At 47.0% G+C, this 24,900-nt stretch overlaps 1 protein-coding gene across 2 annotated transcripts in view; it reads left to right on the forward strand.

The window, feature by feature from the left end:
• The first annotated feature begins 12,922 nt into the window (after positions 1–12,922).
• Positions 12,923–24,900, forward strand: part of ARMC8 (armadillo repeat containing 8) — a 71,667-nt gene continuing 59,689 nt past the window's right edge. Inside the window, exons 1-5 of one of the 2 annotated variants that reach the window (XM_075607123.1) lie at positions 12,923–13,187; positions 20,551–20,627; positions 23,099–23,170; positions 24,155–24,297; positions 24,379–24,476. In XM_075607123.1, coding sequence (XP_075463238.1) covers positions 13,134–13,187; positions 20,551–20,627; positions 23,099–23,170; positions 24,155–24,297; positions 24,379–24,476 — 444 coding nt within the window. In that variant the 5' untranslated portion in view covers positions 12,923–13,133. The remainder of the gene's footprint in view (positions 13,188–20,550; positions 20,628–23,098; positions 23,171–24,154; positions 24,298–24,378; positions 24,477–24,900) is intronic. The other variant, XM_075607122.1, reaches the window with a different exon arrangement.

Here is a 24,900-nt window from a genome sequence, read left to right on the forward strand (position 1 = left end):
AGGGGTTGGCTTAAGTCGAGCGGGGCATTTGAACGGACCAATGGGAATCATGCCTACTGAGCACAGTCCCGGAAATGGTTCCCCTTGTGCTCTCAATACCCCCTGTGACGGTGAGGGGGTAACCAGGCCATTAATAAAGGTATTATGCCAGGCTGGTTACCTCTGAGCCATATTGGCTAGTTAGAGTGTCAGCTCTTGAACCCGTGTATGGTACCTGCAATGTATGTAATTGTATTGCAATAAAAGATTTATGTATGTTTTTACCTTTCCAGGAGTGCTACCCAGTGGAGATTCTCAGGATATGAGTTTCAGGGGGGACTTTGCAGTAAAAGTGTTGTCAGAATGTGTCTAGGTAGAAGGGGTCCAGAGTTGCTGGCCACCCCAAAAATGTGTCCTGGAATCAGGTCAGATTCCCGGGGACATATAGACACATCACTCCGGTCAAAGTCTTCCCTGGAAAGCAGTTGCGTGACTCACCGCCAGGTTTCCCTGCTTCAGCACATACCAGAAAGGTAAATGGGGCATAGGGATATGTGTATCCCGGGTACAGTCAGGGGTCCCTAGGTTAATGGGGGTCCCCCAGTAAATGTCCAGATCACAAGAACCAAGTATAGAGGTTCTGGGGTGCTTCAACCATCGAAAAGGTTGCAAGGCTGATTTCATGTCTTAGTCCAAATTCCTATGTGTTTAGAAAAGTAACTCTGAGATTGAACCTAAGCGTTATTTCGTTCAGCTTTTAAAACATTTTCTTATAGAAAGGTCTACGAGCGCTGAAACTGAACGTGCGCATATTTTTAGTCAAACCTAGTAAACGAGGGCTGTAGAAGAAATTGTGAAATATTTTTATTTGAACATTGTGTGTAATGGTAAATGTGTATGCACTATATATGAGCGGGGGATTTCCAAGTCCGTGGTTCCGGGAGACCAGTTGGCTACCAAGTTGGTGCCACTAAGTCTGCTCGGGTCCCGGAGTTGAAAGCCACAGAGATTGCCAAGGTGTGAAAGCCATTTGGGCGGAGGAGCTAGCATCAAGTACCCTCGTCCTGGGCTGAATGGAAGCCATCAGGCGACCATTTGCCCAGCCCAGACCTTGAGGCGCCTAACTCCACGGGTGGCTTCTGACTCCCGGGTGGCAGAGGTGCCAAGTTGGCGCATGCCCCTGTCAGATTTCGAATCCATCCCTGCCCGGCTTCAGGAGACTGGCAAGTCGCTGATTGGCTGGAGTATTTCATGAATGGGACTAAAATACTATAAGAAAGCCAGCAGTCAATCCGGTCCTCAGATTGTAAGCGCCAAGACAGCAGCGGCAAATTTGAAACCACTGTAATGGGTATTCCCCCCCACCCAATTGCATATAGTGTGTGTGGGAACCTAATGTTACCAGGTGTGGTGCGTTATACCTGTCAGGCTCACAGGAGGCCTGAGCCTCCGCTAGTGAGAGCCTGGGGTGAATCTCTGGAACGTTCTCGTCGGTCAGCGCCTCCACCTATGTAGGATTCTATAGGAATGTAGAATGGGCCTAGCATATGAACCCACCCAGAAACCACATACACCAGGGTTATGGCTAAAAGGTTTACTGAACGAGCAAATAACACAATCACATCACATCATACTGTATAGCAACAAAACACAGAGTATCATACTTTCACAGTGCAACATCATAAGTATGCACAACGATATATATGCCACCCTCTGCCACTAGCTGGCAGCTATAACCTTGCCACTAACTGGGCTATAACCTCCTTACACAGTATCCCCAAAGTCCTTGTACCCAAAGTCCCAAGAGTCCCACAACCCCACCCATGTGTGAAACAGCGCTGCCCACTAAGATGAAGTGTATAGGTGGTGCACTTGGTGACTTGGATAATACCTGCCCGGTGCTCCTGCTACCGGGTGCACAGTTGACCTTTGCTTGGAATCCCTTGCTCCAGGAGATGATCCAAGATGCCTCCGCCTCAACGGTGGGTGGCTCCCGCATGGAGTGATCCACCTTTATAATGTCTCTTATCTCTGCTAACGCAGAGGATGTTATACCTTCACAGCACTTGCCAGGATAGTCACGGTTCCTGGCTGGACCCTCACTTGTCTAGGTTCTACAGGACCCTGTCCCTAGTCTAAGGGGAGTCCCTGTAGTATTCACAAGCTGAGGTGAGTAGGGCCTAGCTGTGGGCTAAGGGGAGACTTCTGGCCTTGTGCAGGAGGCTACTTTCCTCCCTGCACAAACACACCCTCCCCTCTCTCTGTCCCAGCTCCTAACTGACAATCCCTGTCTTCACACAACATTGTTGCAACTTTGCAGCATGAGAATCTGTCAGCCTTATTGGCTGTCTGGCTGCCTGTGACCAGGGTGCAAGTGCAGTCCCCAGAGGCTGCTGGGAATTGTAGTCCTTGCTGGCTCTCTGTAACATTGGGGCCTCGTGCGTGCTGTGTAATGGCCGCCGCCGCCGCTAACTGCGCATGTGCGAACTGGGGGATGTCCCTGATATATGGAGCGCCTCTTCTCACTCCCTGTAATGGCTGCCATATCGCATCTGAGGCTATACTGCGCGTGCGCGAGCTTCCGCGTATGCGCAAACGCACACAAGATGGCGGCGCCCTGTAGCTGATGTCGGCGGGAGCCCCTGGTGACGCGATCACCCCTGCAACTGCCCTCACGCTGTCGCAGGTGAGAGCGAGAGAACCGAATGTCTGGGGAGCCAGAGGGGACCTGGCTACACCACCAAAAGATGCTCTGGGAGAAATTGACGAGAGCCGGCTTCAGAAATTTCAAGGCAAGAAATTCACACTTTTCGGGACCAAGTTCTGAAAAGAGAACGTAGCGGTCGCGGCTGGAACTACACGCCGAAAAGAGTACTAGGACGTTTGGTACTATCTCCTGGTCAAGGGATTTTGGCATCTCTGGAGCAGATACAGCGGTGGCGGTAGGAACTACCTGCCGATTGGAGTTCCAGAACTTTTCAGGCTGAGTCCCGGTCAACTACAAACTTTGTTATATGGACTGTAGAAGCTAGGAAAGGCTAGATGTTTCACCCAGACCCCCAGCAAGTGTGTCTTTCTCTTGTATATTGTATTCCACTGTGTGTATGTCTGTTTCTAAGGAATACATGACAATTTGTTTTACCTTCTTGTTTTGCTCAATGTTGTGATCCCGGTTAAATAGGTGTAAATGCCTGGTCTCCCGTGACACCCCCGAAGGGATAGGTGGCTCAGTATCTGACCCCAACAATGCTCCCCCCGTGGGGAGCCACTTCCCCCACACCTGAGTCCACAGCCCGACCCCACCCCTGACCTTACACCTGCTGTACAGACCAAAGTTTCTGAATGTCTCTCTGCTATCTCATCCTGGATGGCCGTCAGCCGCCTTAAACTCAACATGGCAAAAACAGCGCTCCTTATACTTCCTCCCAAACCTGGCCCTACTACCTCCTTCCACATTACTGTTGGAAGTATGAACATTCACCCAGTAGCCGAAGCACGCTGCCTACGGGTCACACTCGACTCCTCTCTCACATTCAAAACGTTTCTAAAACCTGTCGCTTTTTCCTCTGCAATATTACAAACATACGCCCTTTCCTCCTTTGCTCGACAGCTAAAACTCTGACTCAGGCCCTCATTCTCTCCTGCCTCGATTACTGTAACCTCCTGCTGTCCGGTCTTCCTGCCTCTCGCCTGTCTCCCCTACAATCTATCCTAAATGCTGCTGCCAGAATCACTCTACTCTTTTCTAAATCTGTCTCCGCGTCTCCCCTCCTGAAATCCCTCTCCTGGCTTCCTATCAAATCCTGCATCTCACACTCCATTCTCCTCCTCACTTTTAAAACTTTATACTCTTCTGCCCCTCACTACAGCTCAGGCCTAATTTCTCGCTATGCACCATCCCGACTCTTGCATTCTGCTCAAGGATGTCTTCTCTCTACCCCTTTGTATCTAAAGCCCTCTCCTGCCTTAAACCTTTCTCACTGACTGCCCCAAACCCCTGGAACGCCCTTCCCCGCAATACCCGACTAGCACCCTCTCTATCACCCTTTAAAACCCACCTTAAGACACTTAAAGAAGCATATGAGTAGCACCCTGGCTATTACATGTAACGGGTTTCCCCCCCCCCAATCGCAGATTATACTGTAGGTGCGGAGGAACATACGGTGTTACCATGGGTGTGGTGCGTTACCTGTTGGCTCACAGGAGGGCTTAGCTTCCGCCACGGGGAACCTGGGGCAATATATACTAGGGGTAACCACTTACTCAATTCAGCGCCTCCACCTGCGATGGCTTCCACCATAGAGGGAGTGGTTCCTCGCAGGACACCTACACATAATCAATACTCGCACACAGTGATATATATTAACTAATACCATTTACTGAAAACAGCATATAACACAAGACCATACAAACATATCAGAACAGGTGTCCCTCTCTCGAGGAGACACTCACTGCGACGTCCCGCAGGACGCTTCCCCAACACCAGGTGATCCCACCCAGTGTCCAAAGAACCCCACCCAATGTCCCGCACTCTTGCAGAGAGAGGCAATGGGTGACTGCGCAGTCACTATTACACTAAGGGCCCGTTGGTGCACTTATGAATGTATAGTACCTGCCGAGCACTCCGGTGCTCGGATCAGCAACAACTTCACAAAGGATCAGTCGTAGGATGACGTCATCTGATCCCCAACCGGCCTCCTTGCACGCGGACCGCCAGGGGCGATCCCAACCTGGAAACAGTCTCTGAGGACCCCAACTTGGATCCGAACCTCTTAGCAGGAACCGCAGCGTCCGCTGTGTCCCTATCTAATCTACCCTACTGTGACAGGATCCCTAACATAGGGCCTGTCCCTACAGCACTACGTGACACGCGCTATACTATAGGCCGTCCCTACAGCACAGCAACCTGTAATGGCTTTGGGGGAAACTCCTAGGGGTCTACAGGGGTTAATAACCTGCCCCACCCCCTTAACTCTTCCCAGTCATGACTACTACTTAACTTATCCCAGCGCCTGCAGCAACAAGCTATGACCCACTGGATGCTCGCAGCCAAAGTGCTGAGCAACAAGGTGCCTGCCTGTCAGACCTCACAGCACTGACAGCCGTGACTCTGACAAGGCAGCACTACACTAAGGGTAGCGTCCCTATCTTGGGCCTCCCTCAGCACTTACCCACTAACCTAGTGGGGAGTTGGGGCCTACCTGGGGTGTGGGTACCTATCTGGGTGCAGGAGCTGCACTCACTCCCCGCACCCTTCCTTCCCTCACAGCTCCGACTCCAACTTCCACCGTCGGCTAAGCGCGCGAAATGTATCCTTCTCTTGCCAGCGCAATCCTGCAGCCCTATTGGCTTCTATGAGGCACCTGGTGCCTCCCTTGCTATGCTCCATGGGAGTTGTAGTCCCATAGAGCCTATCTTGGCATTGGGGCCGCGTGCGCACTTGCCCCCTGTGTGTATCTCCCTACAATAGCATCACACCCCCTGTGTGTATCTCCCTACAAAAGCATCACACCTACTGTGTGTATCTCCCTACAATAGCATCACACCTACTGTGTATCTCCCTACAATAGTATCACACCTACTGTGTATCTCCCTACAATAGTATCACACCTACTGTGTGTATCTGTAACGCTTGCGCGAGCCCACAAACAAGACCTGACCCCGGCACTGAGGTGGGAAGGACTGCCACACACCCACAGTAGCGGGGGCGAGCCCAGAAGGTGGTTTGTAGCGTTGCTGGCTCTGGGTATGTAGAAAGGGTTAATCCAATACTTGCCGGGGTCCGTGGGTTGGAGAGGTACACGTAGTTGGAGTCCGTAAGCCTGTGGTCTGGGGTTGGAGAGGTACTCGTCGTCGTTATCCGTATGCCAGGGGTCAGGAGCCAGAGAGAATCCAAATGCAAAGCCAGGTCGGTACACGAGAGGTTAACTGCAGAGAACAAGACAAGACTGGGCTGGACAAGACAGGCACACGCAAAGGCTACACAAGGTTATGTTCAGCAAGGTATGACAGGAAGAGGAAGTTTCTTATAGGAGACAGGAACCAGTAGGAGAGGGGGCGGAGTGGAGGCGGAGCCTCTGCAGATGCAAAGGATAGGCTGCAGGAGACAAGGGCTCACAGCAATCTTGACTCGCAGCTGGGGCTCGTTGCGCGACGTCACGCGTGCACGCCGCGCGCAGCGGAGGTGCGGCGTGACTGAGGGGGCGGAGCTAAGGTCTGTGACCTGGTAGAAGAGGCACGGGTGCGCACGCGTTCTGTAAACCAGGCGGGGGTGCGCTCACAAGCGGGGGGCAGATCGGAGGCAGCCACCGCTGCAGTACTGTTATGTAAAGAGGAGGAACCGCGCCGCAAGGGACGCAATCCCCGAATCCTCACAGTACCCCCCCCTTGAGGATCGAACTCCGGACGATCCATAAATGGCTTGTCTGGGTACCTGGCGTGGAAGCGTCTGAGCAAGCCGGGAGCGTGAATCTGGTCACAGGAGACCCAAGAACGTTCTTCAGGACCGAAACCCTTCCAGTGTACAAGGAACTGCACCTTCCCTCTGGAGATTCTTGAATCAATGACAGAGCGGATTTCGAATTCCTCTTGACCATGCACCAACACAGGAGGAGGAGGGGAAACAACATCAGGATACCTGGAACTCTGTTTGACAGGTTTCAGAAAAGAGACATGGAACACCGATGGTATCTTCATAGAGGGAGGTAAGTCCAGGCGGTACGCCACAGGATTAACCTGTTCCAGGATCTTGAATGGTCCCAAGAATCTGGGAGCCAATTTTAAGGTAGGTGTCTTTAATCTGATGTTCTTTGATGAGAGCCATACCTTGTCTCCTGTCTTAAACCTGGGCGCCTCTAGACGAAATCGATCCGCCTGGGTCTTTTGTCTCCGAACGGATTCCTGGAGAGTTCTCCGAATCTTATTCCATGACTCTTGAAGAGCATTGATTCTGGCATCAGCAGCAGGGACTCCAGAGGTATTAGAAGAAATGGGAAGAGAGTTAGGGTGGTAGCCGTAATTGATGAAGAAGGGCGACTCTTGGGTGGATTCATTTCTAAGGGAGTTATGTGCGAACTCAGCCCACGGTAAGAGATCAGCCCAATTATCCTGTGTATCAGAAACAAAACATCTTAGATATTGCTCTAATGATTGATTTACCCTTTCAGTCTGTCCATTGGTTTGCGGGTGATACCCGGAAGAAAAAAGAAGCGAGATATTGAGTCTTTGAGAAAAAGCTCGCCAAAACTTGGATACAAATTGGGATCCACGGTCGGACACAATTGAAACAGGAACTCCATGTATACGAAAGACTTCTTTGACGTAGATATCAGCTAGAGTTGCAGAGTTAGGGAGGCCCTTGAGGGGTATGAAATGGGCCTGCTTGGAGAACCTATCCACGATGACCAAGATGGTATTCATGCCATTGGAAATGGGCAGCTCCACAATAAAATCCATTGATAAATGGGACCAGGGACGTTCAGGAATGGGGAGCGGTCGTAGCAGACCAGAAGGCTTTTTTCGGACGGACTTATTACGAGCACAGATGGAACAAGATGAAACAAATTCCTTAATGTCATTCAACATCTCTGGCCACCAGAAAGTACGTCTGATTAAATCGGTGGTTCTGCTGATCCCAGGGTGACCTGCCGACCTGGAAGCATGACCCCACTCCAGAATTTTTTGACGGAATTTGGTTGCCGCATATAGGCAGCCTTCAGGTACCTCCAGGCCCTCTGGAATCTGGGTTTGAGAGTCCAGAATTTTGTCCAAAATATCGAAGGAATTTGCTGCAATGATCAATCTTAAAGGAAGAATAGTCTCAGGAAGGTCGTCGGATCGGTCTCCGGAAATGAATTGACGGGATAAAGCATCGGCCTTCAAATTCTTTGTACCAGGAATGTAAGAGATTACATAGTTGAATCTTGAGAAAAAAAGAGCCCAGCGAGCTTGACGTGAACCAAGGCGTCGAGCACCTTCAATATACAATAAATTCTTGTGGTCAGTAAGAATAAGGATCGGTTTCTCGGTACCTTCAAGAAGGTGTCTCCACTCTTGGAGTGCAAGTTTGATAGCCAAAAGTTCTCTATTACCTACATCATAGTTGATCTCCGCGGGGGAGAATTTCTTGGAAAAGTAGCCGCATGGATGCAGGTGATCTTGAGGAGAACGTCTTTGGGAGAGCACTGCTCCGGCTCCAATATCCGAAGCATCGACCTCCAACGTGAAGGGAAGGGAGGTGTCAGGGTGATGCAAAATGGGGGCGGTGGTGAAGGCCTTCTTTAAAGACTCGAAAGCAAGATCAGCCTCCGGTGGCCATGAGGAAGGATCAGCATCTTTCTTGGTCAAAGCGGTAATAGGAGCAACCAGTGTGGAGAATTTGTGGATGAACCTACGATAATAATTGGCAAATCCAAGGAATCGCTGGATGGCTTTAAGCGACGTGGGCTGGGGCCAATCTAATACCGCCTTTAGTTTCTCAGGATCCATGGAAAATCCCTTCTCGGAGATTATATAACCCAGGAAGGAAGTAGAGTTTTGGTGAAACATACACTTCTCCATCTTGGCATACAGATGATTCTGACGAAGCCGAGAGAGTACTAGCTTGGTATGCTGGATATGTTCAGGCAAGGATTTGGAAAAAATTAGTATATCATCAAGGTATACAATGACGAATAAATTGAGAACATCACGGAAAATCTCATTAACAAACTCTTGAAAGACTGCAGGGGCGTTACAGAGTCCAAACGGCATTACTAGGTACTCATAATGGCCGTCGCGGGTGTTAAAGGCCGTTTTCCATTCGTCTCCCTCCCTTATGCGTATCAGGTTGTAGGCACCCCGGAGATCAAGTTTGGAGAAAATGGAGGCACCTTGTAGACGGTCAAACAATTCAGATATGAGTGGTAACGGGTAACGGTTCTTCTGTGTTATCTTATTCAAGCCTCTATAATCTATGCAGGGGCGAAGAGATCCGTCCTTTTTCTTTACAAAGAAGAACCCTGCCCCAGCAGGAGAGGTGGAGTTCTTAATAAAACCTTTTTTTAAGTTCTCCTGGATATACTCGGACATGGCTCGGGACTCAGGAAGGGACAGGGGGTAGGACTTGCCTTTAGGCAGAACGGCACCAGGAATCAGATCTATGGGACAATCGAAGGGACGATGTGGAGGAAGAGTCTCTGACCGGACCTTGTCGAAAACATCAATAAATTCATGGTAGACTTCTGGAAGGGACCCCTTGGAAGGATCCGCAGTCTCTAAGTCGGCAAGAGAGAGTGAAGTGAGAGCACAAGGAATGGCACATGGGGTAGACCAACGTATGGGTTGTTTATCAGTCCAGTCAATCATGGGATTGTGCAGTTGTAACCAGGGGAGACCCAAGATTACCTGTACAGATGGTGAATGAATGACGTCCAACGAGATTTGTTCCTTGTGTCCATCCTTGGTGGAAAGGGTGAAGATCACGGTCTCCAGGGTGATAAAGGCAGGTTGGAGTGGACGACCGTCTATCGCTTCGAGTCCTATGGGAGTGGACTTCCTAAGCAGTGGGATCCGGTGTTTTATTGCAAAATTCTGCTCCACGAAATTTCCTCCAGACCCAGAGTCGATGAAGGCAAGTGCAGAAATATGAAAGTCCGTACCCTCCATTATGATAGGTAGAAGGATCCTTTTTGGCATACTTTCCTTGGAAGAGGAACAAGAAGATATTGTATCCAAAGCAACTCCATCACACCTTATAGGCCGCTGGCGTTCTCCCGGACGTGTAGGACAGCGGTACGCCAAATGACCAGCTAGGCCACAATAAAGACATAGCCCCTCGCTTCTCCGGCACTGTTTTTCTGTAAAGGACAAATGGTGAGTACCCAGCGGCATGGGGTCTGGTGCTTCAGGAACTGGAACAAAAGAAGGAGAGAGAGTAGGAGAGATAGGTATAGGTACCGGCGTACGTGTAATCCGGCGTTCACTTCGTCTCTCTTGGAGGCGTTGATCCACCCGTCTACATGTAGAGATCAGATCCTCCAGGGCAGTGGGTCTTTCACATGCAGCCAATTGATCTTTCACGGAGTCAGAGAGGCCATGCCAGAAGGCTGCAGTTAAAGCCTCGTTGTTCCAACCGGTTTCCGCTGCAATAATCCGAAATTCAAGAGCGTACTTCGCGACGGTCCGGTGGCCCTGAGTGATATGGAAAAGAGAAGAGGCCGCAGTCGCCTTGCGGCCAGGAGTGTCAAAAACCTGCTGAAACCTTTTTTTGAAAGAAATAAAGTTCTGCGTGAGTTCAGGCATTAACTCCCAGATAGGATTTGCCCAGGCCAGTGCATCTCCGGTTAAAAATGAATAGATATAAGCCACTTTAGACCTATCAGTAGAGAAGCGAGAAGGGGTTAATTCAAAGTGGACATCACATTGGTTTAGAAAGCCTCGGCATCCTAGGGGTTCACCCGCATACCGATTGGGTGACGGAAGACGTGGTTCCTGGGGTATGTTTCCCACTAGAGTAGCAACAGTTGTGGTTTGGGCCACCTCAGGGGGATCAATGTTTGTTGGGCTGAACATACTGTAACGCTTGCGCGAGCCCACAAACAAGACCTGACCCCGGCACTGAGGTGGGAAGGACTGTGCCACACACCCACAGTAGCGGGGGCGAGCCCAGAAGGTGGTTTGTAGCGTTGCTAGGTCTGGGTATGTAGAAAGGGTTAATCCAATACTTGCCGGGGTCCGTGGGTTGGAGAGGTACACGTAGTTGGAGTCCGTAAGCCTGTGGTCTGGGGTTGGAGAGGTACTCGTCGTCGTTATCCATATGCCAGGGGTCAGGAGCCAGAGAGAATCCAAATGCAAAGCCAGGTCGGTACACGAGAGGTTAACTGCAGAGAACAAGACAAGACTGGGCTGGACAAGACAGGTACATGCAAAGGCTACACAAGGTTATGTTCAGCAAGGTATGACAGGAAGAGGAAGCTTCTTGTAGGAGACAGGAACCAGTAGGAAAGGGGGCGGAGTGGAGGCGGAGCCTCTGCAGATGCAAAGGATAGGCTGCAGGAGACAAGGGCTCACAGCAATCTTGACTCGCAGCTGGGGCTCGTTGCGCGACGTCACGCGTGCACGCCGCGCACAGCGGAGGTGCGGCGTGACTGAGGGGGCGGAGCTAAGGTCTGTGACCTGGTAAAAGAGGCGCGGGTGCGCACGCGTTCTGTAAACCAGGCGGGGGTGCGCTCACCAGCGGGGGGCAGATCGGAGGCAGCAGCCGCTGCAGTACTGTTATGTAAAGAGGAGGAACTGCGCCGCAAGGGACGCAATCCCCGAATCCTCACAGTATCTCCCTACAATAGTATCACACCCCCTGTGTGTATCTTCCTACAATAGTATCACACCCCCTGTGTGTATCTCCCTACAATATCACACTCCCTGTGTGTATCTCCCTACAATAGCATCACACCCCCGTGTGTATCTCCCTACAATAGCATCACACCCCCTGTATCTCCCTACAACAATATCACAGCCCCTGTGTGTATCTCCCTACAATACTATCACACCCACTGTGTGTATCTCCCTACAATACTATCACACCTACTGTGTGTATCTCCCTACAATAGTATCACACCTACTGTGTGTATCTCCCTACAATAGCATCACACCCCCTGTGTGTATCTCCCTACAATAGTATCACACCTTCTGTGTGTATCTCCCTACAATAGTATCACACCTTCTGTGTGTATCTCCCTACAATAGTATCACACCCCCTGTGTGTATCTCCCTATAATATCACAATCCCTGTGTGTATCTCCCTACAATAATATCGCGTCCTTTGTGTATCTCCCTACAATAGTATCACACCCCGTGTGTATCTCCCTACAATAGTATCACACCTACTGTGTGTATCTCCCTACAATAGCATCACACCCCCTGTGTGTATCTCCCTACAATAACATCACACCCCCTGTGTGTATCTCCCTACAATAGCATCACACCCCCGTGTGTATCTCCCTACAATAACATCACACCCCCGTGTGTATCTCCCTACAATAACATCACACCCCCGTGTGTATCTCCCTACAATAACATCACCCCCCCCGTGTGTATCTCCCTACAATAGCATCACGCCCCGTGTGTATCTCCCTACAATAACATCACCCCCCCCGTGTGTATCTCCCTACAATAACATCACCCCCCGTGTGTATCTCCCTACAATTGCATCACACCCCCTGTGTGTATCTCCCTACAATAACATCACACCCCCCCGTGTGTATCTCCCTACAATAGCATCACACCCCCTGTGTGTATCTCCCTACAATAACATCACACCCACCGTGTGTATCTCCCTACAATAACATCACACCCCCCCGTGTGTATCTCCCTACAATAGCATCACACCCTCCTGTGTATCTCCCTACAATAGTATCACGCCCCCTGTGTGTATCTCCCTACAATAACATCACACCCCCTGTGTGTATCTCCCTACAATAACATCACACCCCCTGTGTGTATCTCCCTACAATAACATCACAACCCGTGTGTATCTTCCTACAATAATATCACAGCCCCTGTGTGTATCTCCCTACAATAAAAAATCACAGCCCGTGTGTATCTTCCTACAATTATATCACACCCCCTGTGTGTATCTTCCTACAATAATATCACAGCCCGTGTGTGTATCTTCCTACAATAACATCACACCCCCTGTGTGTATCTCCGTACAATAACATCACACCCCCCCGTGTGTATCTTCCTACAATAATATCACAGCCCGTGTGTATTTCCCTACAATAAAAAATCACAGCCCGTGTGTATTTCCCTACAATAGTATCACACCCCCTGTGTGTATCTCCCTACAATATCACACCCCCTCCCTGTATGTCCCTACAATAATATCACAGCCCGTGTGTATTTCCCTACAATATCACACCCCCTGTGTGTATCTACTATCTCAGCTGTCACTCTGTGTAGATCCAGCTTCCGTTTCCCGTCCGCACATTCCACACTCCTCTCCCGCTGACTGCCCGCCGCCTGTTCTCCGGGCTCTTTTTATTCCATTAATATCCTGCTTTATTTTTTTGATTATTGCCTCTGCCCCCCCACCGTTCCCCCTGTCCCCCTCTTCCCTTCCCCTCGGAGGTATATGTATTTGTGTGCGTTTGTGGAAAGTGCCGTGCGTGGGAGGGATGACCAAGATGGCGTGTCTCCTGGAGACCCCGCTCCGCATGAGCGTGCTGTCCGTGAGTACCCGGCCCGGGGAGGGCCGCACACATCCCGGGGCTGGGAGCAGGCCGAGCCCGCCGGGGGTGGGGAGCAGGATGGGCCTCCGCAAAATGAGGGGTGGGGGTTATAGGGGCACTTCCTACTTACCCCGTGTGGGGGCAATTAGGCTCTCAGGGGTCAGCGGGCTCCATCACCCTGGATGGACAGGCCTGGTGGTCACCCAACTCCTTAGAGCTAATGCCCACAGGGGAGGTTAGAGGTAACTGATATGTACCGAGTACTGCGCTAATGCCCATGCAGGCATTTTTTTTAACAATTGTTCGTGGGGTAATTATATGCGGGTCACCTAACTGCTTAGTACCCTTGGGGGGTATTTATGTTATGGAAGGATAATTCCCAAGAGCTATCTACCCAACCCAATTCAGAGCTCATGCCCATAGATGGGGTATTATATATATTTAGAGGTGTCAGTGTCGTGTTAGCTGAGCTTTAATAATCAAAAATGAGTATACAGTACGAGTATATGAGACGATACCGTTCTGTGGCTAACGAAACGCACAAATAAAAGCATTTCGTTAGCCACATAATGGTATCGTCTATTCATTTTTTAGATAAATGCTAGTGCCCAAAGGTGGTATTTGTTATGTATGGGGTAATTATTATTAGCTGGTTACCAACTCCTCAGTGCTAATGACAATGGTGGTATTTATATTATTGCTGGGTAATTTATATATTGGTGTCATCAAACTCCTGAATGTCCAAAGGGGGGTATTTTTGTTATGTATGGGGCAATTAAAAAAAAAAGCTGGTTACTCAACACCGTGCTAATATATTGAATGGTGATCGCGATACACCTGAAAAATGGCATATTTATTGTCGGCCAACTCTGTGCTAATGCCCCAAGAAAGATATCTAGGTTTTCCACTGGGTACTCAATTCATGGTCACTAAACTCTTCACTGCTAATGCCTGAAGGGGTAAATGAAATCTGTGTGGGGGTCATTAAAATATCTTACCCAACTCCTTAATTCTACTGCCAATGGAGTGGGTATTTATGTCTCTCATGGGGTAATTAATTTATTATGATAACCAAACTCCTAAGTGCTAATACCCGTTGAAGGGGTATCTTTACTAGCAATGGGGTCATTACTATATGGCGATTACCAAACTCCTGAATACTAATGTTCTGGGTGGTATTTGTTATCTAATGGCATAAATACCATCTGGTTACCCAGCTACTCTGTGCAATAACCTTGGAGGGGTTGAGTAAAGTATATACATTTATTTAATATATGATGGTCACCTATCTCCAAAGTGCTTATACCCAAGTGGGGTATTTGGGTTATCTGTGGGGTAATCGATATCTGCTGCTATTCCTTAATGCTAATACCCATTAAATAATCTGTAGGGAGTGATTAATAAATGGTGGTCACCCAACAGCTGCTGACAATGGATTATGTTTTTTATATGAACTATAATATATTTATATAATCCAGTGTTTTTCAACAGGGGTTCCTAGAAACCTTTGGGCATCCCTAAACGGTTCCCTGTAATTTTCTTATTATTTGAAGATGGTACCAAATACAGAAAAACTTACAATGCATCTGATCTCAGACGCGCTATTATAGAGGGTTGGGGTTTCGCATTATTTTACAATATAATTATATAGTGCTTTAACCCCCAAGAAGTTGGAAACCACTGATATGATCTCTTACCAGTTCCTTTGTGCTTTTGTCAGGGGGAGAAGGTGCGGGGACAGTTACCAAATATCTGATTTTTCATCCAGATCATGAGTGGTCTTGTGCATTTAATGTATGACTCCTTTACAGTAATACTAAACTGAGGTTAACCCAGCTCCTCTGGCCTGGCTGTCTGGAGGGGAGGTGTTTTGGTCTTGAATATACCTGTCTCTGATTTTAAGCAAATTACTTTACGTTCCTGGGGGTGGTATGCAGACCAGTAAGCCACAAATAGGCTGCCATTATTGTACCATGGGGTGCAGGCACTGATTTATGAAAAAATGGACCACTCATCAGTGTTGAGTATAGGGCTCTCCAACTAGTATCCCAAAGAGGGCAGATCAGAAGGGCCACCAGAGACTTGTCATGTAATTTTGGATACATTTAGAATGTAAATGTGACATTTTGAAGAACTGATGACACTTGTATCACATTTTTACATTCCCCTAAAGCAGGAGTGCGAAATCTCTTCTCCTTTTGCCCCCCTGCCAGTTCTCACTGCCCCCGCTAGGATCATGCGACATCACTTTGCCATGGCAACGCGATGTCACGTGACCCCAAATGATGCCCGGTGCCATGGCGACGCGTCGCTGGAAAGTTAAGATAAGTAAAGTTACAGAGGCCTCGCGTGATCCCGGGCATTTAATTTAAATGCCCTTGGGGAAGCGTGGGGCCTCTGTAATCGCCGCGCCCCCCCAGTTTGCACACCCCTGCAAGCACCAGTCTGCCCTAAACAGCCCTAGAGCCTATTTGAGTGTAAAGGTTGCCATGGTAACCTCAGAAGCCAGACATTAAGCAAATCCTGTTTTCTTAAACACTGGGGGGGGGGGGGGGGGGGAGAGAGAGGCAAGAATATGCTCAGGTAGCAAACATACTAACATGAATGAAACTCATGTAGGCTTCTGGGGGGGGGGGGGATTGCTGCTTTAACGAACAAGTCTGTTTCAGTGTGTAAACATTGCACAAAGTTACGTAGGCAACTACAATGAAATAAGCAGGAGCGGACAGTCCAGAGACCCCTCTAAGCCCCTCCAGGTGTCGGATCTGGCCCACTGGCTGCCAGTTGAAGAGCCCTGGCGTGGCAGGTTGTTGCCCTGTAGGTGTATTTCATTGTTAGAGACAGAATTTGTACTGAAACGTAATTGAAGTCTTCCTCTCGTTTGTCCTCGTTGCTTTGATGTATTTATGTAATCATTTTATTTTTATAATAGTTTAGTTACAGTTTTCTGTTTTCTCAATCTCTGTATTTACAGTAGTTGGTCGAGCTGTAATTTGGTGTCATTTCGGCCCATATTTACTAAACAGTGCTATTCCATAAGACACCTAACAGCCCATTCAAGAGAATGGGCCATCAGGTGTCTTCCAGTGCTGGGTGTTATGGAATAGGACTGCTTAGTAAATAAGGGACCTTTCTAGGTGCTTCCTTTAAATAATATAGTATCATTTGCACAGTTAAAGGCTGCACCATATAACATTGAGACCTGTTACAATGCCGGGTTACCGTGACGACGCGTCGCTGGAAGCCAAGGTAAGTTAGTTACAGAGGCCTTGCGCGGTCCCCCGGCATTTTAATTTAAATGCCTTGGGGTAGAGCGTGGGACCTCTGTAACTACCGTGCCCCCCCCCCAGAATATCTTGCACCCTTCAGTTTGCGCATCCCTGTATTAGAGGGTAGTTCGAAGTGCTACCTCCCCTCAGTAATCCCCTTCTTTCTTATAACGTGGGACTAGTTTTTTTTTTTTTCTTTTTCATTTTGTTTCTTATTTATTTTCGGATATTACTTTCAATAACACGAACCTGCCCTTCTAGAAAGACCGACCACACCTGTAATTTTGTCATTTGCTAAATGAAAGATTTCTGTCGGCATCAGCATATTTTGCCCAGGAATCTTTCCGCCCCATCCGCTAAGTGAAGTGTAAATATGTTAATTATATATAATTGTGACAGGGTGTCTCCCTCCCTTAATTTGCCCTTTTTTTAATGACCTGAGCTTTTGTTTTCCTAGTTGAGCTAGCTTTTTTAAGCCAGTGGTACTGAAATTGCCCGACAGAGTGACGAGGTTTGCGCAATGCTTGCTGTCATTGGTCACTTCCAGATAATGGGACTGGTACTCCCAGTCCCAGTTAGACTATCGCTAGCGTAGACCTTTGATTGCTTGTTGATTTGGAAGGGAAGACGCCGTTCGCTCATTCATGTTGGTTTGCACAAAATGAAATTATAAGCTTCCTGTAACTGTAAAGCAAGGAGACAGATCAATGTCCCATTGTTTAGGACCGTAGCACACTTAGATCCTATAGCACAAAATGTAATTATGTGGGACCCATAAGAGTGGAAGATGTAAATAGATCAATGATTTAGAGACATCCTCTTTGACAGGATTTCCTAAAGGTGAAATGATGGCATCTTTGTTCCACCATTAGGGGAATCTTTAATTTGATTTTGTACAAAATGAGATGAGTGTTTCTTCCACTTTGATGTTTTATCTCTACCCAATTAGTTGCTGTTGTGTAAATCTGTTTACTACCTGGCAATTTCTCCTTTTTTTTAAAATCCGGTTGTAAGATAACTTCCAATTTCTGCTCCCTACCAAACCAACTGCCATCTTTAAATATACTGCATATCCTTAATTTTAACGTCAAACATATCGCTATATACAGTATCTAGTGATCAAAGTTTAATTGAGTAGTGATATTCCTGTGGCATTTGGAGTTCTGCAGACTAGAGTGCATTAAATGGGCTGCTGGAATTCCACCCAAGAGGTGGCTGCACCGATGTGTCTGGGGTGGGATTAGGGGTGAAATTGAACTGAATACAATAATTATAGTGGAAAACAAACTCATTTATTTAACCGTTTGGGCACTTTCACATATTACACCACGTTTACTCCATAGGACAATAAGAAATTGTATTCATTGAGTGTAGGTACCTGCTATATTTGGAGTTTACCTTGAGTGGGTTAGCGAGCTGGAATTATGCTTTGATCAACCGATGCATCTAAATGGCTCCTTTTTGTTTTTAGACCGGTTCAAAATGTAGAAATGTCACAAAAAATTTGCAAGTCAATTTGGCCGCAGCGCAGGAGTTCTTGTTTTCAATAATAACGGTATTGACTGAAGTTCCAAGTATCTAACACCAGAAGCCTGGCCAATTCTTGAAGCCCAGACTTTTGTATTATGCAGCATTACTCTTATTCACCATTACTGACTTCCTGTGCCGGTGCGGGTTTTACGTCTTTAAAACACGGTTCCCTCTCTCTTGTCGGCATGTTGTTTGCATGTGTACATTTGATTTCTTTACATCACACGGTTTTTACATGCTGTATGCGCCTGTTGTTTTGTTCCCTTTATTTTGCATTATTGTTACAGCATTATCTGACCTCTCAGTGGCTGGTCTCCTGCCACTGTCATTCAAAGTTTTGAAAGGCCAGTAGATCATTATTGCCATGGTGAATAGCTTGCAGCGGGCATCCCTATACCATTTCCCCATCTCTTTAGAGTAAAGTGTTCACATCCTGTTTCTTTTCTGTTCCATGTTTGTAACAGGAGCACTTGTGATACTGCAGTAAGCTGCCAGGGTGCCTATCCAGCTGAAACCATGGGCAGGGAGGGTTCGTGGTGTGACTCAAAAAGGAAAGCATGGTACTCCACTGGTCCTTCGTCAGGCTTTATTGGACAGTCCCGGCCCTCAGTAGGACCTTTTATCTTGACAAAAGATCTTCCTGTCCATTTAAACCCTTTATATTTTTGACTAAAGACCAGTGGTGTGCCATGCTTTCCTTTTTGATTGTCTTCACTATTCCAGACATCTAAATACCACTCGGCACAGACATAAACAATTCTGTATTTTCAAATGAACACCTGAATGGTTGAACACTGTTGTTGCCACTCAACACTGTTTTTGTTTCTTTTGGAGGGTTTTTGAGTTTAACTCCTCATATGCATATCTTGTTTGTTTATTCTAATTGCACTTCCAACTTTAAGCGTAAGATTGAATAAATACCACTGTAATAGTCACATGATGATCTGCTTAAGGGAAATCTTATGACCTTATGTAATCCAACAGGGCTTTGCATGTTTTGGATTGTACTTTAGGTGCCCAGTTGGTATTGTCCATTTAACTTGCGTTTAGCCTAAAATAAAGAATCAAAAGGGGTTCATTCAATAAGCTCCAAAGTGGATGATTGCACTGTGGCCTTCACATCCCAAAGCCACATCTACAAAGTAAAAGGAATTATCCATTCACTGATCTCATCAGCCTGGAATGGCTGCAACACTATCACCAGTTTACAGATATACAATCCCTCAAACTACAGTAGCAGCAAATAATGAATACATGACTGTGACAATGAGTCGTTTCCCTTGTGTTTGCACATATTATAACATAGAAAAAAAGAAAGAAGAGCACAAAACCCTCCATGGTGTAGTATTGGATTCAATTTAGTGATATATAAAGTGGGGTAATGTACAGTATGCACGCGCAAAAAATAACACAGTTTAAAGCATGTAGGTATAAAACTCATACTGTGGACATGAAGGCGAGTCCTCACGCTGACACCCAGCCTTGTGAGGAGGATAGAGGAAGGCAGGCAAACTTGTAGTCACCAGCGATGGAGCACTGGATCCAGCACAGATGGTCCCAGTCCCCGTGGAGCAGACTCTCGCCACGACACCCAGCCAGGGTTAGCAGGGACACCGGACAAGTGGATAAGCCGATCACCGTGGTGCTAGAACCTATGTGTGAACCAGGAACACAGACATCCTGGGGCTCTGAGGAGGAGAGACGGAAACTCTGTAACAAGCACCACGGTGACCGGTTTGTCCGCTGTCTCTGCTAACCCTGGCTGGGTGTCGTGGTGATAGTCTGCTCCACGGGGACTGGGACTATCTGCGCTGGATCCAGTGCTCCATCGGTGGTGACTACAAGTTTGCCTGCCTTCCGCTATCCTCCTCACAAGGCTGGAAGTCGACCCCGATGTCCATGTTTATGGCTTTTATACCTACATACTTATAATGATCCTTTTTCTGTATGTACATTACCCCCCTTTTATAGATCACTAAATTGAATCCAATACTACACCATCAGTGTTTTGCGCTTCCCCCACCCTTCCCTTTTTTCCCTACCTTTTTTAGTTTGTGATTTTCGAGCCATCCACCTGGTCAGCTGCATAGCCTTAATTGCAGTTCTTTGTCATTATCACGTTTCACTATTAATTATTATTAACACTGCTTTAAGTAGAATTCTTGCACTTTTGAAGATTGAATTTGCATTCCAGTTATAATTTTGAGCGCACTTTTTGTTTGTCTTTATCACGTATTACAACATATAATATCAAGGCCTGTATTTTAACGTGGTGCTTGGTCATGAGACACCTTTTTAGCACCACTGTAGTGAATGGGTTACAATGTGTCTTCGCTGCTGGAAAGTGTATTTTATGTAATAGCATCGCGCTGTAAATATACCTCAAATGTCACGGCCTACCAAGAATACTTCAAAATGATAACACGTCGTCATATATGACTTTCCAAAAACACACCCCTGTTGTGTTACATTTTTGTGTGTGGTTGCTGTGTGGTAATTAAGCAATAATGAAAGACGTATCTATTTTTCTTCCCTCTTCTCCCCCTCCCGTTCCACACTTTTAGGAAGTCACAGCGAGCAGTCGCCATTATGTGGACCGGCTTTTTGACCCAGATCCGCAAAAAGTTCTGCAGGGCGTCCTGTAAGTTGTAAAAAAAAAAAAAAAACACGTTATTGTTTATTAATGACCAAACATGTTAAATGGACACAACCTTATGATCGATCAGGCTGACCGTGTGTAAAGAGATGTGCGGCGATGTGCCCCTGTTCTGAAGAGCTTACGCTCTTAATGTTGTGGTGGCTTGTGTACATTGCCTGATGTCACATGTTTTTTACCCACTTCAAAGAAAATCGACTTTGCCTTTAGTCTGCACCTTCTCTATATGAGAAGTTAATTGCCCAGAATCCCTTGCTGCAGTGGAAGCACTGTATGCTAAGAGATAATGGGGAAAGGCAGGGGGTTGCAGACCTGTCTGAGACATGCGAATGTGCTCACAAGGGGTATTTTTATTTGCTGTAATTTCATCTCAAAATCTGTATTAACAATGCATAGTTTAAAAAATGGTATGTTTGCATATCATTTTTCCAGTCGGTAAACTCCTGCGGAAGCGGCAAAGAAGCGACAGTTAATTAGTTACTTGTTCATTAAGCGGATTGTTGTAATTGGGACAGGCTTGTAAAGCAACATCATGCCGACTTCAATTACAAGTAAACATTGCTGCAAGGAAAGGGCTCAGATGGAATGGAATAGCTGAGGTTCGTATCGAGCCTGATGCATGTCACGCTCCTGCTTTCTCGCTTGTATTGCAAAGCAGCATCAGGTTTGCTTTCAGACAGATTACATAGCACTGCTAGAGTCTGGCTTCCTTTGCAGATTTATCAAAACTGCCGATGAGAGAGAGAGAGAGAGAGAGAGAGAGAGAGAGATATATAGATAAAGATATAGCACAGCCTGGGTTGAGATGCATAGCCAGTAAACCCACCCACAGACAGCCGTTTCGACCTTCATGGGTCTCCTCAGTGTGGGGTTGGTTATGCAAAAATGAAGCAATGGATAGGTTTTACCACACTTAGTTAAGTTACTGTATGGTGGGTAAAAAAAGTGACAAACCCTCCACAGCAAAGCATATAGCAAATGGAAATATTACTGTATGCTCATTTGCATGTCTTAGGCAGGTCTGCAACCCCACCTTTCACCATTATTACCCAGCACTTCCACTGCCGCAAGGGATTCTGGGAAATGACATGCAAATGAGCACACCGTGCCACCTTTTGCTTCAAAACCATTTTTAACATGGTTCCCTATAGGCTTAAAAAAAAGTGTAATAAAATACAAAAAATATTTTATAGGACTAAAACATATAAAAAGCGCACTCACAAACAGAGCATAAAATCAAGCATTTATGAGATATACTAAATCGCCATAGACTGCAGGGTTCCACGCCAGCCGTTCCTTAGGTGCCTCCTCTGCTGTAACCGATCACTCTTCAAGAGGATGATGTCATCACTCAGCGTCTCTTTGAAGGTTCCCTCTGTTAACACCACTTTCTGCTGGTAATAGCCAACATGAAAAACTGCACAAACCGCAGTTATGGGGGAATCGGCAATCCAAATGCAGTCCACAATAACCACACAGGTAGTCTCTCTGCTCGTGAGTACTAGCTAGCGTGCTCGCTACTTTAGGAAACGCCCTACGGGTTTCGTCACTAATTTCAGCTTGCACTCAATGTACTAAAAAACATCAACAGGTGCCAGTCTAATGATAATAATAATAATAGAACAACATTACCATTCTCACGTCCGGTAAAGGAAGACTGCACTCAGATCAGTATAGGCAAAAAAAGTCTGTATTAGGCATCAATACAAAATGAACAGGCCGCCCAATCCGACGTTTCGGTTCCAGAGTGGAACCTTTCTCAAGGGGGGTGCGACACCGCACATCTTACTTTCCCCCTTAAAATCTGGAGGTAGCCATCCCTGACACGGAAGTGTGTCTCAGCTGCAAAACCAGTGCAAAAAAATAAATAATAATATATATATTATTTAATTTTAATTTTTTTGTACTGGTTTTGCAGCCGAGACACACTTCCGTGTCAGGGATGGCTACCTCCAGATTTTAAGGGGGAAAGTAACATTATCTTGTCTGATTTAATTGTGTGAAGCTACTTAGATCATTTGTTGTTGTATAATTCACATTGTGTGCCATTCACATACTGATGCCAGGGATGCATGCTGCCTTTAACAACAATCTTTTTTATAGGTCTATAAATCCTTTAAAAAAAAAAAAAATGATTATTTCATAGAGCGCTTTTCTCCCGATGGGACTCAAAGCGCTTCACAATTATATTATAGCGCCCCATACACAGCACTGAACATAGGGTTTTTACAGACACTATGCTGCCTTTTTTTTTTACATTTTATTAGAACACGAGTTATACTTAAGGAACATTGTAACAGATCAGACACTTCTAATATGGTGTGCAAATTGTGCCACCTAAGTGGGTTAAAAAAAATAAAAAAGATTACAAAACCAAGAAATCTACATATACATTTTTTTTTTCCTCCTCAAATATTACTCTCTTTTTTTTTTTTGTTTGTTTTTTGCATTACCAGAGATATGAAAAATGCAGTGATTGGAAACAACAAACAGAAAGCCAACCTGATCGTTTTGGGGGCGGTGCCAAGGTATGTTGAAAAAAATCCTCAGCGCCCACAATCTGCCAGCGGTGTTTGTTGGGCCAGTACTCACCGGTGGGTTTATGGAACGTCTACTTCTACTTTTCTTTGCGACTCTAGAACATGTGCCAACTCGAGATATGTACGGAGTGCGCTTTAACCCTACTCTAGGAAGCTAAAAGCAGTGCCTGAAGTTAATTAGGAGAGATCAGCTTCCCATGTACTGGAAACAGGGGAAAAGTGACGCTGGAAGCAGATAAAGGGAATAGAGGTTAGAGTGGGAGAGAGGTTTAGAGCAGGGGCGCGCAAACTTTATTTGCTGCGCCCCCCCACCCTGCCTGCTCTCCTCTGTCGGCGCGCCCCTGTCCCTTACCTCATGCGGTGTCATATGACGCTGCGGGGTCATGTGCCGTCACATGACCCGCAACGTCATTTGACGTCACGTTACTGTGTCAACCGTGACGTCACATGACCATGGTCACACGTCCTGAAGCCGGCTGAGCCTCGGTAATTAGAGTTGGTTGCAGAGGCCTCGTGCGGTCCCCCGGCATTTCATCTAATTGCCTTGGGTAAGACCTCTGCAACCGCCCGCGCCTCCCCCCAAAAAAATCTTGCGCACCCCAGGTTTAGAGGATCCGGAGACTTAATATGTTTACTGCAGAAAAGGATACAAATGATGACGAGGGCAGAATAGGGCAAGAACCCCTCAAAAATGCAAATGGATAGAAGACTGTGCGCTGTGTACCCTACTCTAGCGCAGGAGTGGCCAACTCCAGTCCTCAAGGGCCACCAACAGGTCATGTTTTAAGGATATCGCTGCTTCAGCATAGGTGGCAGCGCCACCTGTGCTGAAGCAAGGGTATCCTTAAAACATGACCTGTTGGTGGCCCTTGAGGACAGGCGTTGGCCACCCCTGGGCTAGGAGCTATTCAGCCCACCGCCTGCTCCCCCGGTTGAGCTTGTACATTCTAATGCCGGCATCTTCCTTGCCAGATTATTGTATTTGCTCCAGCAAGAGACTTCGAGCACAGAGCTGAAGACCGAATGTGCAGTAGTGCTGGGCAGCCTCGCCATGGGCACCGAAAACAACGTCAAGTCCCTTCTAGACTGCCACATCATCCCAGCCCTGCTGCAAGGTAGCGCAGCTTTTCACTAGAATGAGCAGCTCTTAGTTAGCGCATTGACGTCTTAGGTTTTCCTTCGCTGTGTATCCGTAGGGTTGCTGTCGGCAGATCTCCGTTATATTGAAGCGTGTCTGCGGTGTCTCCGCACTGTCTTCACCAGCCCAGTCACACCAGTGGAACTTCTATACACAGTAAGAGCCGCGTCCGTCCAGTTCTGCACACACTCACACTGGATAATCCAGTGTTATAACGGTTACTGCAATAGAGATTTATGCACCCTCAATGTGGGGCTACGTGTGTTGGGCACATACCTAATTACAACTTATATAAAAAGTGTGAAACAATATTTCTTCTTGAAGATGACTTCATCAGGGGTTCCATATATAATGTTTCCTTATGACTGTGTTGCAGGATTTAGACAACACAACATTTCTATTCTTTAGCCACACATTCATTGTGAAGTAATCATTATGTCAGCACGGCTTGATCACATTTTCTGTACGCGCCTGGAATGTATCACGTTTCCTAACCACCATAGTGTCTGGGGTTTCTTATTCCATAATATGGTTTTAAGAATGTCCTAATGACGTATAGAGTATGTCCAAAAACATTTCT

Source organism: Ascaphus truei, chromosome 7, assembly GCF_040206685.1.
Source record: "Ascaphus truei isolate aAscTru1 chromosome 7, aAscTru1.hap1, whole genome shotgun sequence".
NCBI lineage: Eukaryota > Metazoa > Chordata > Amphibia > Anura > Ascaphidae > Ascaphus > Ascaphus truei.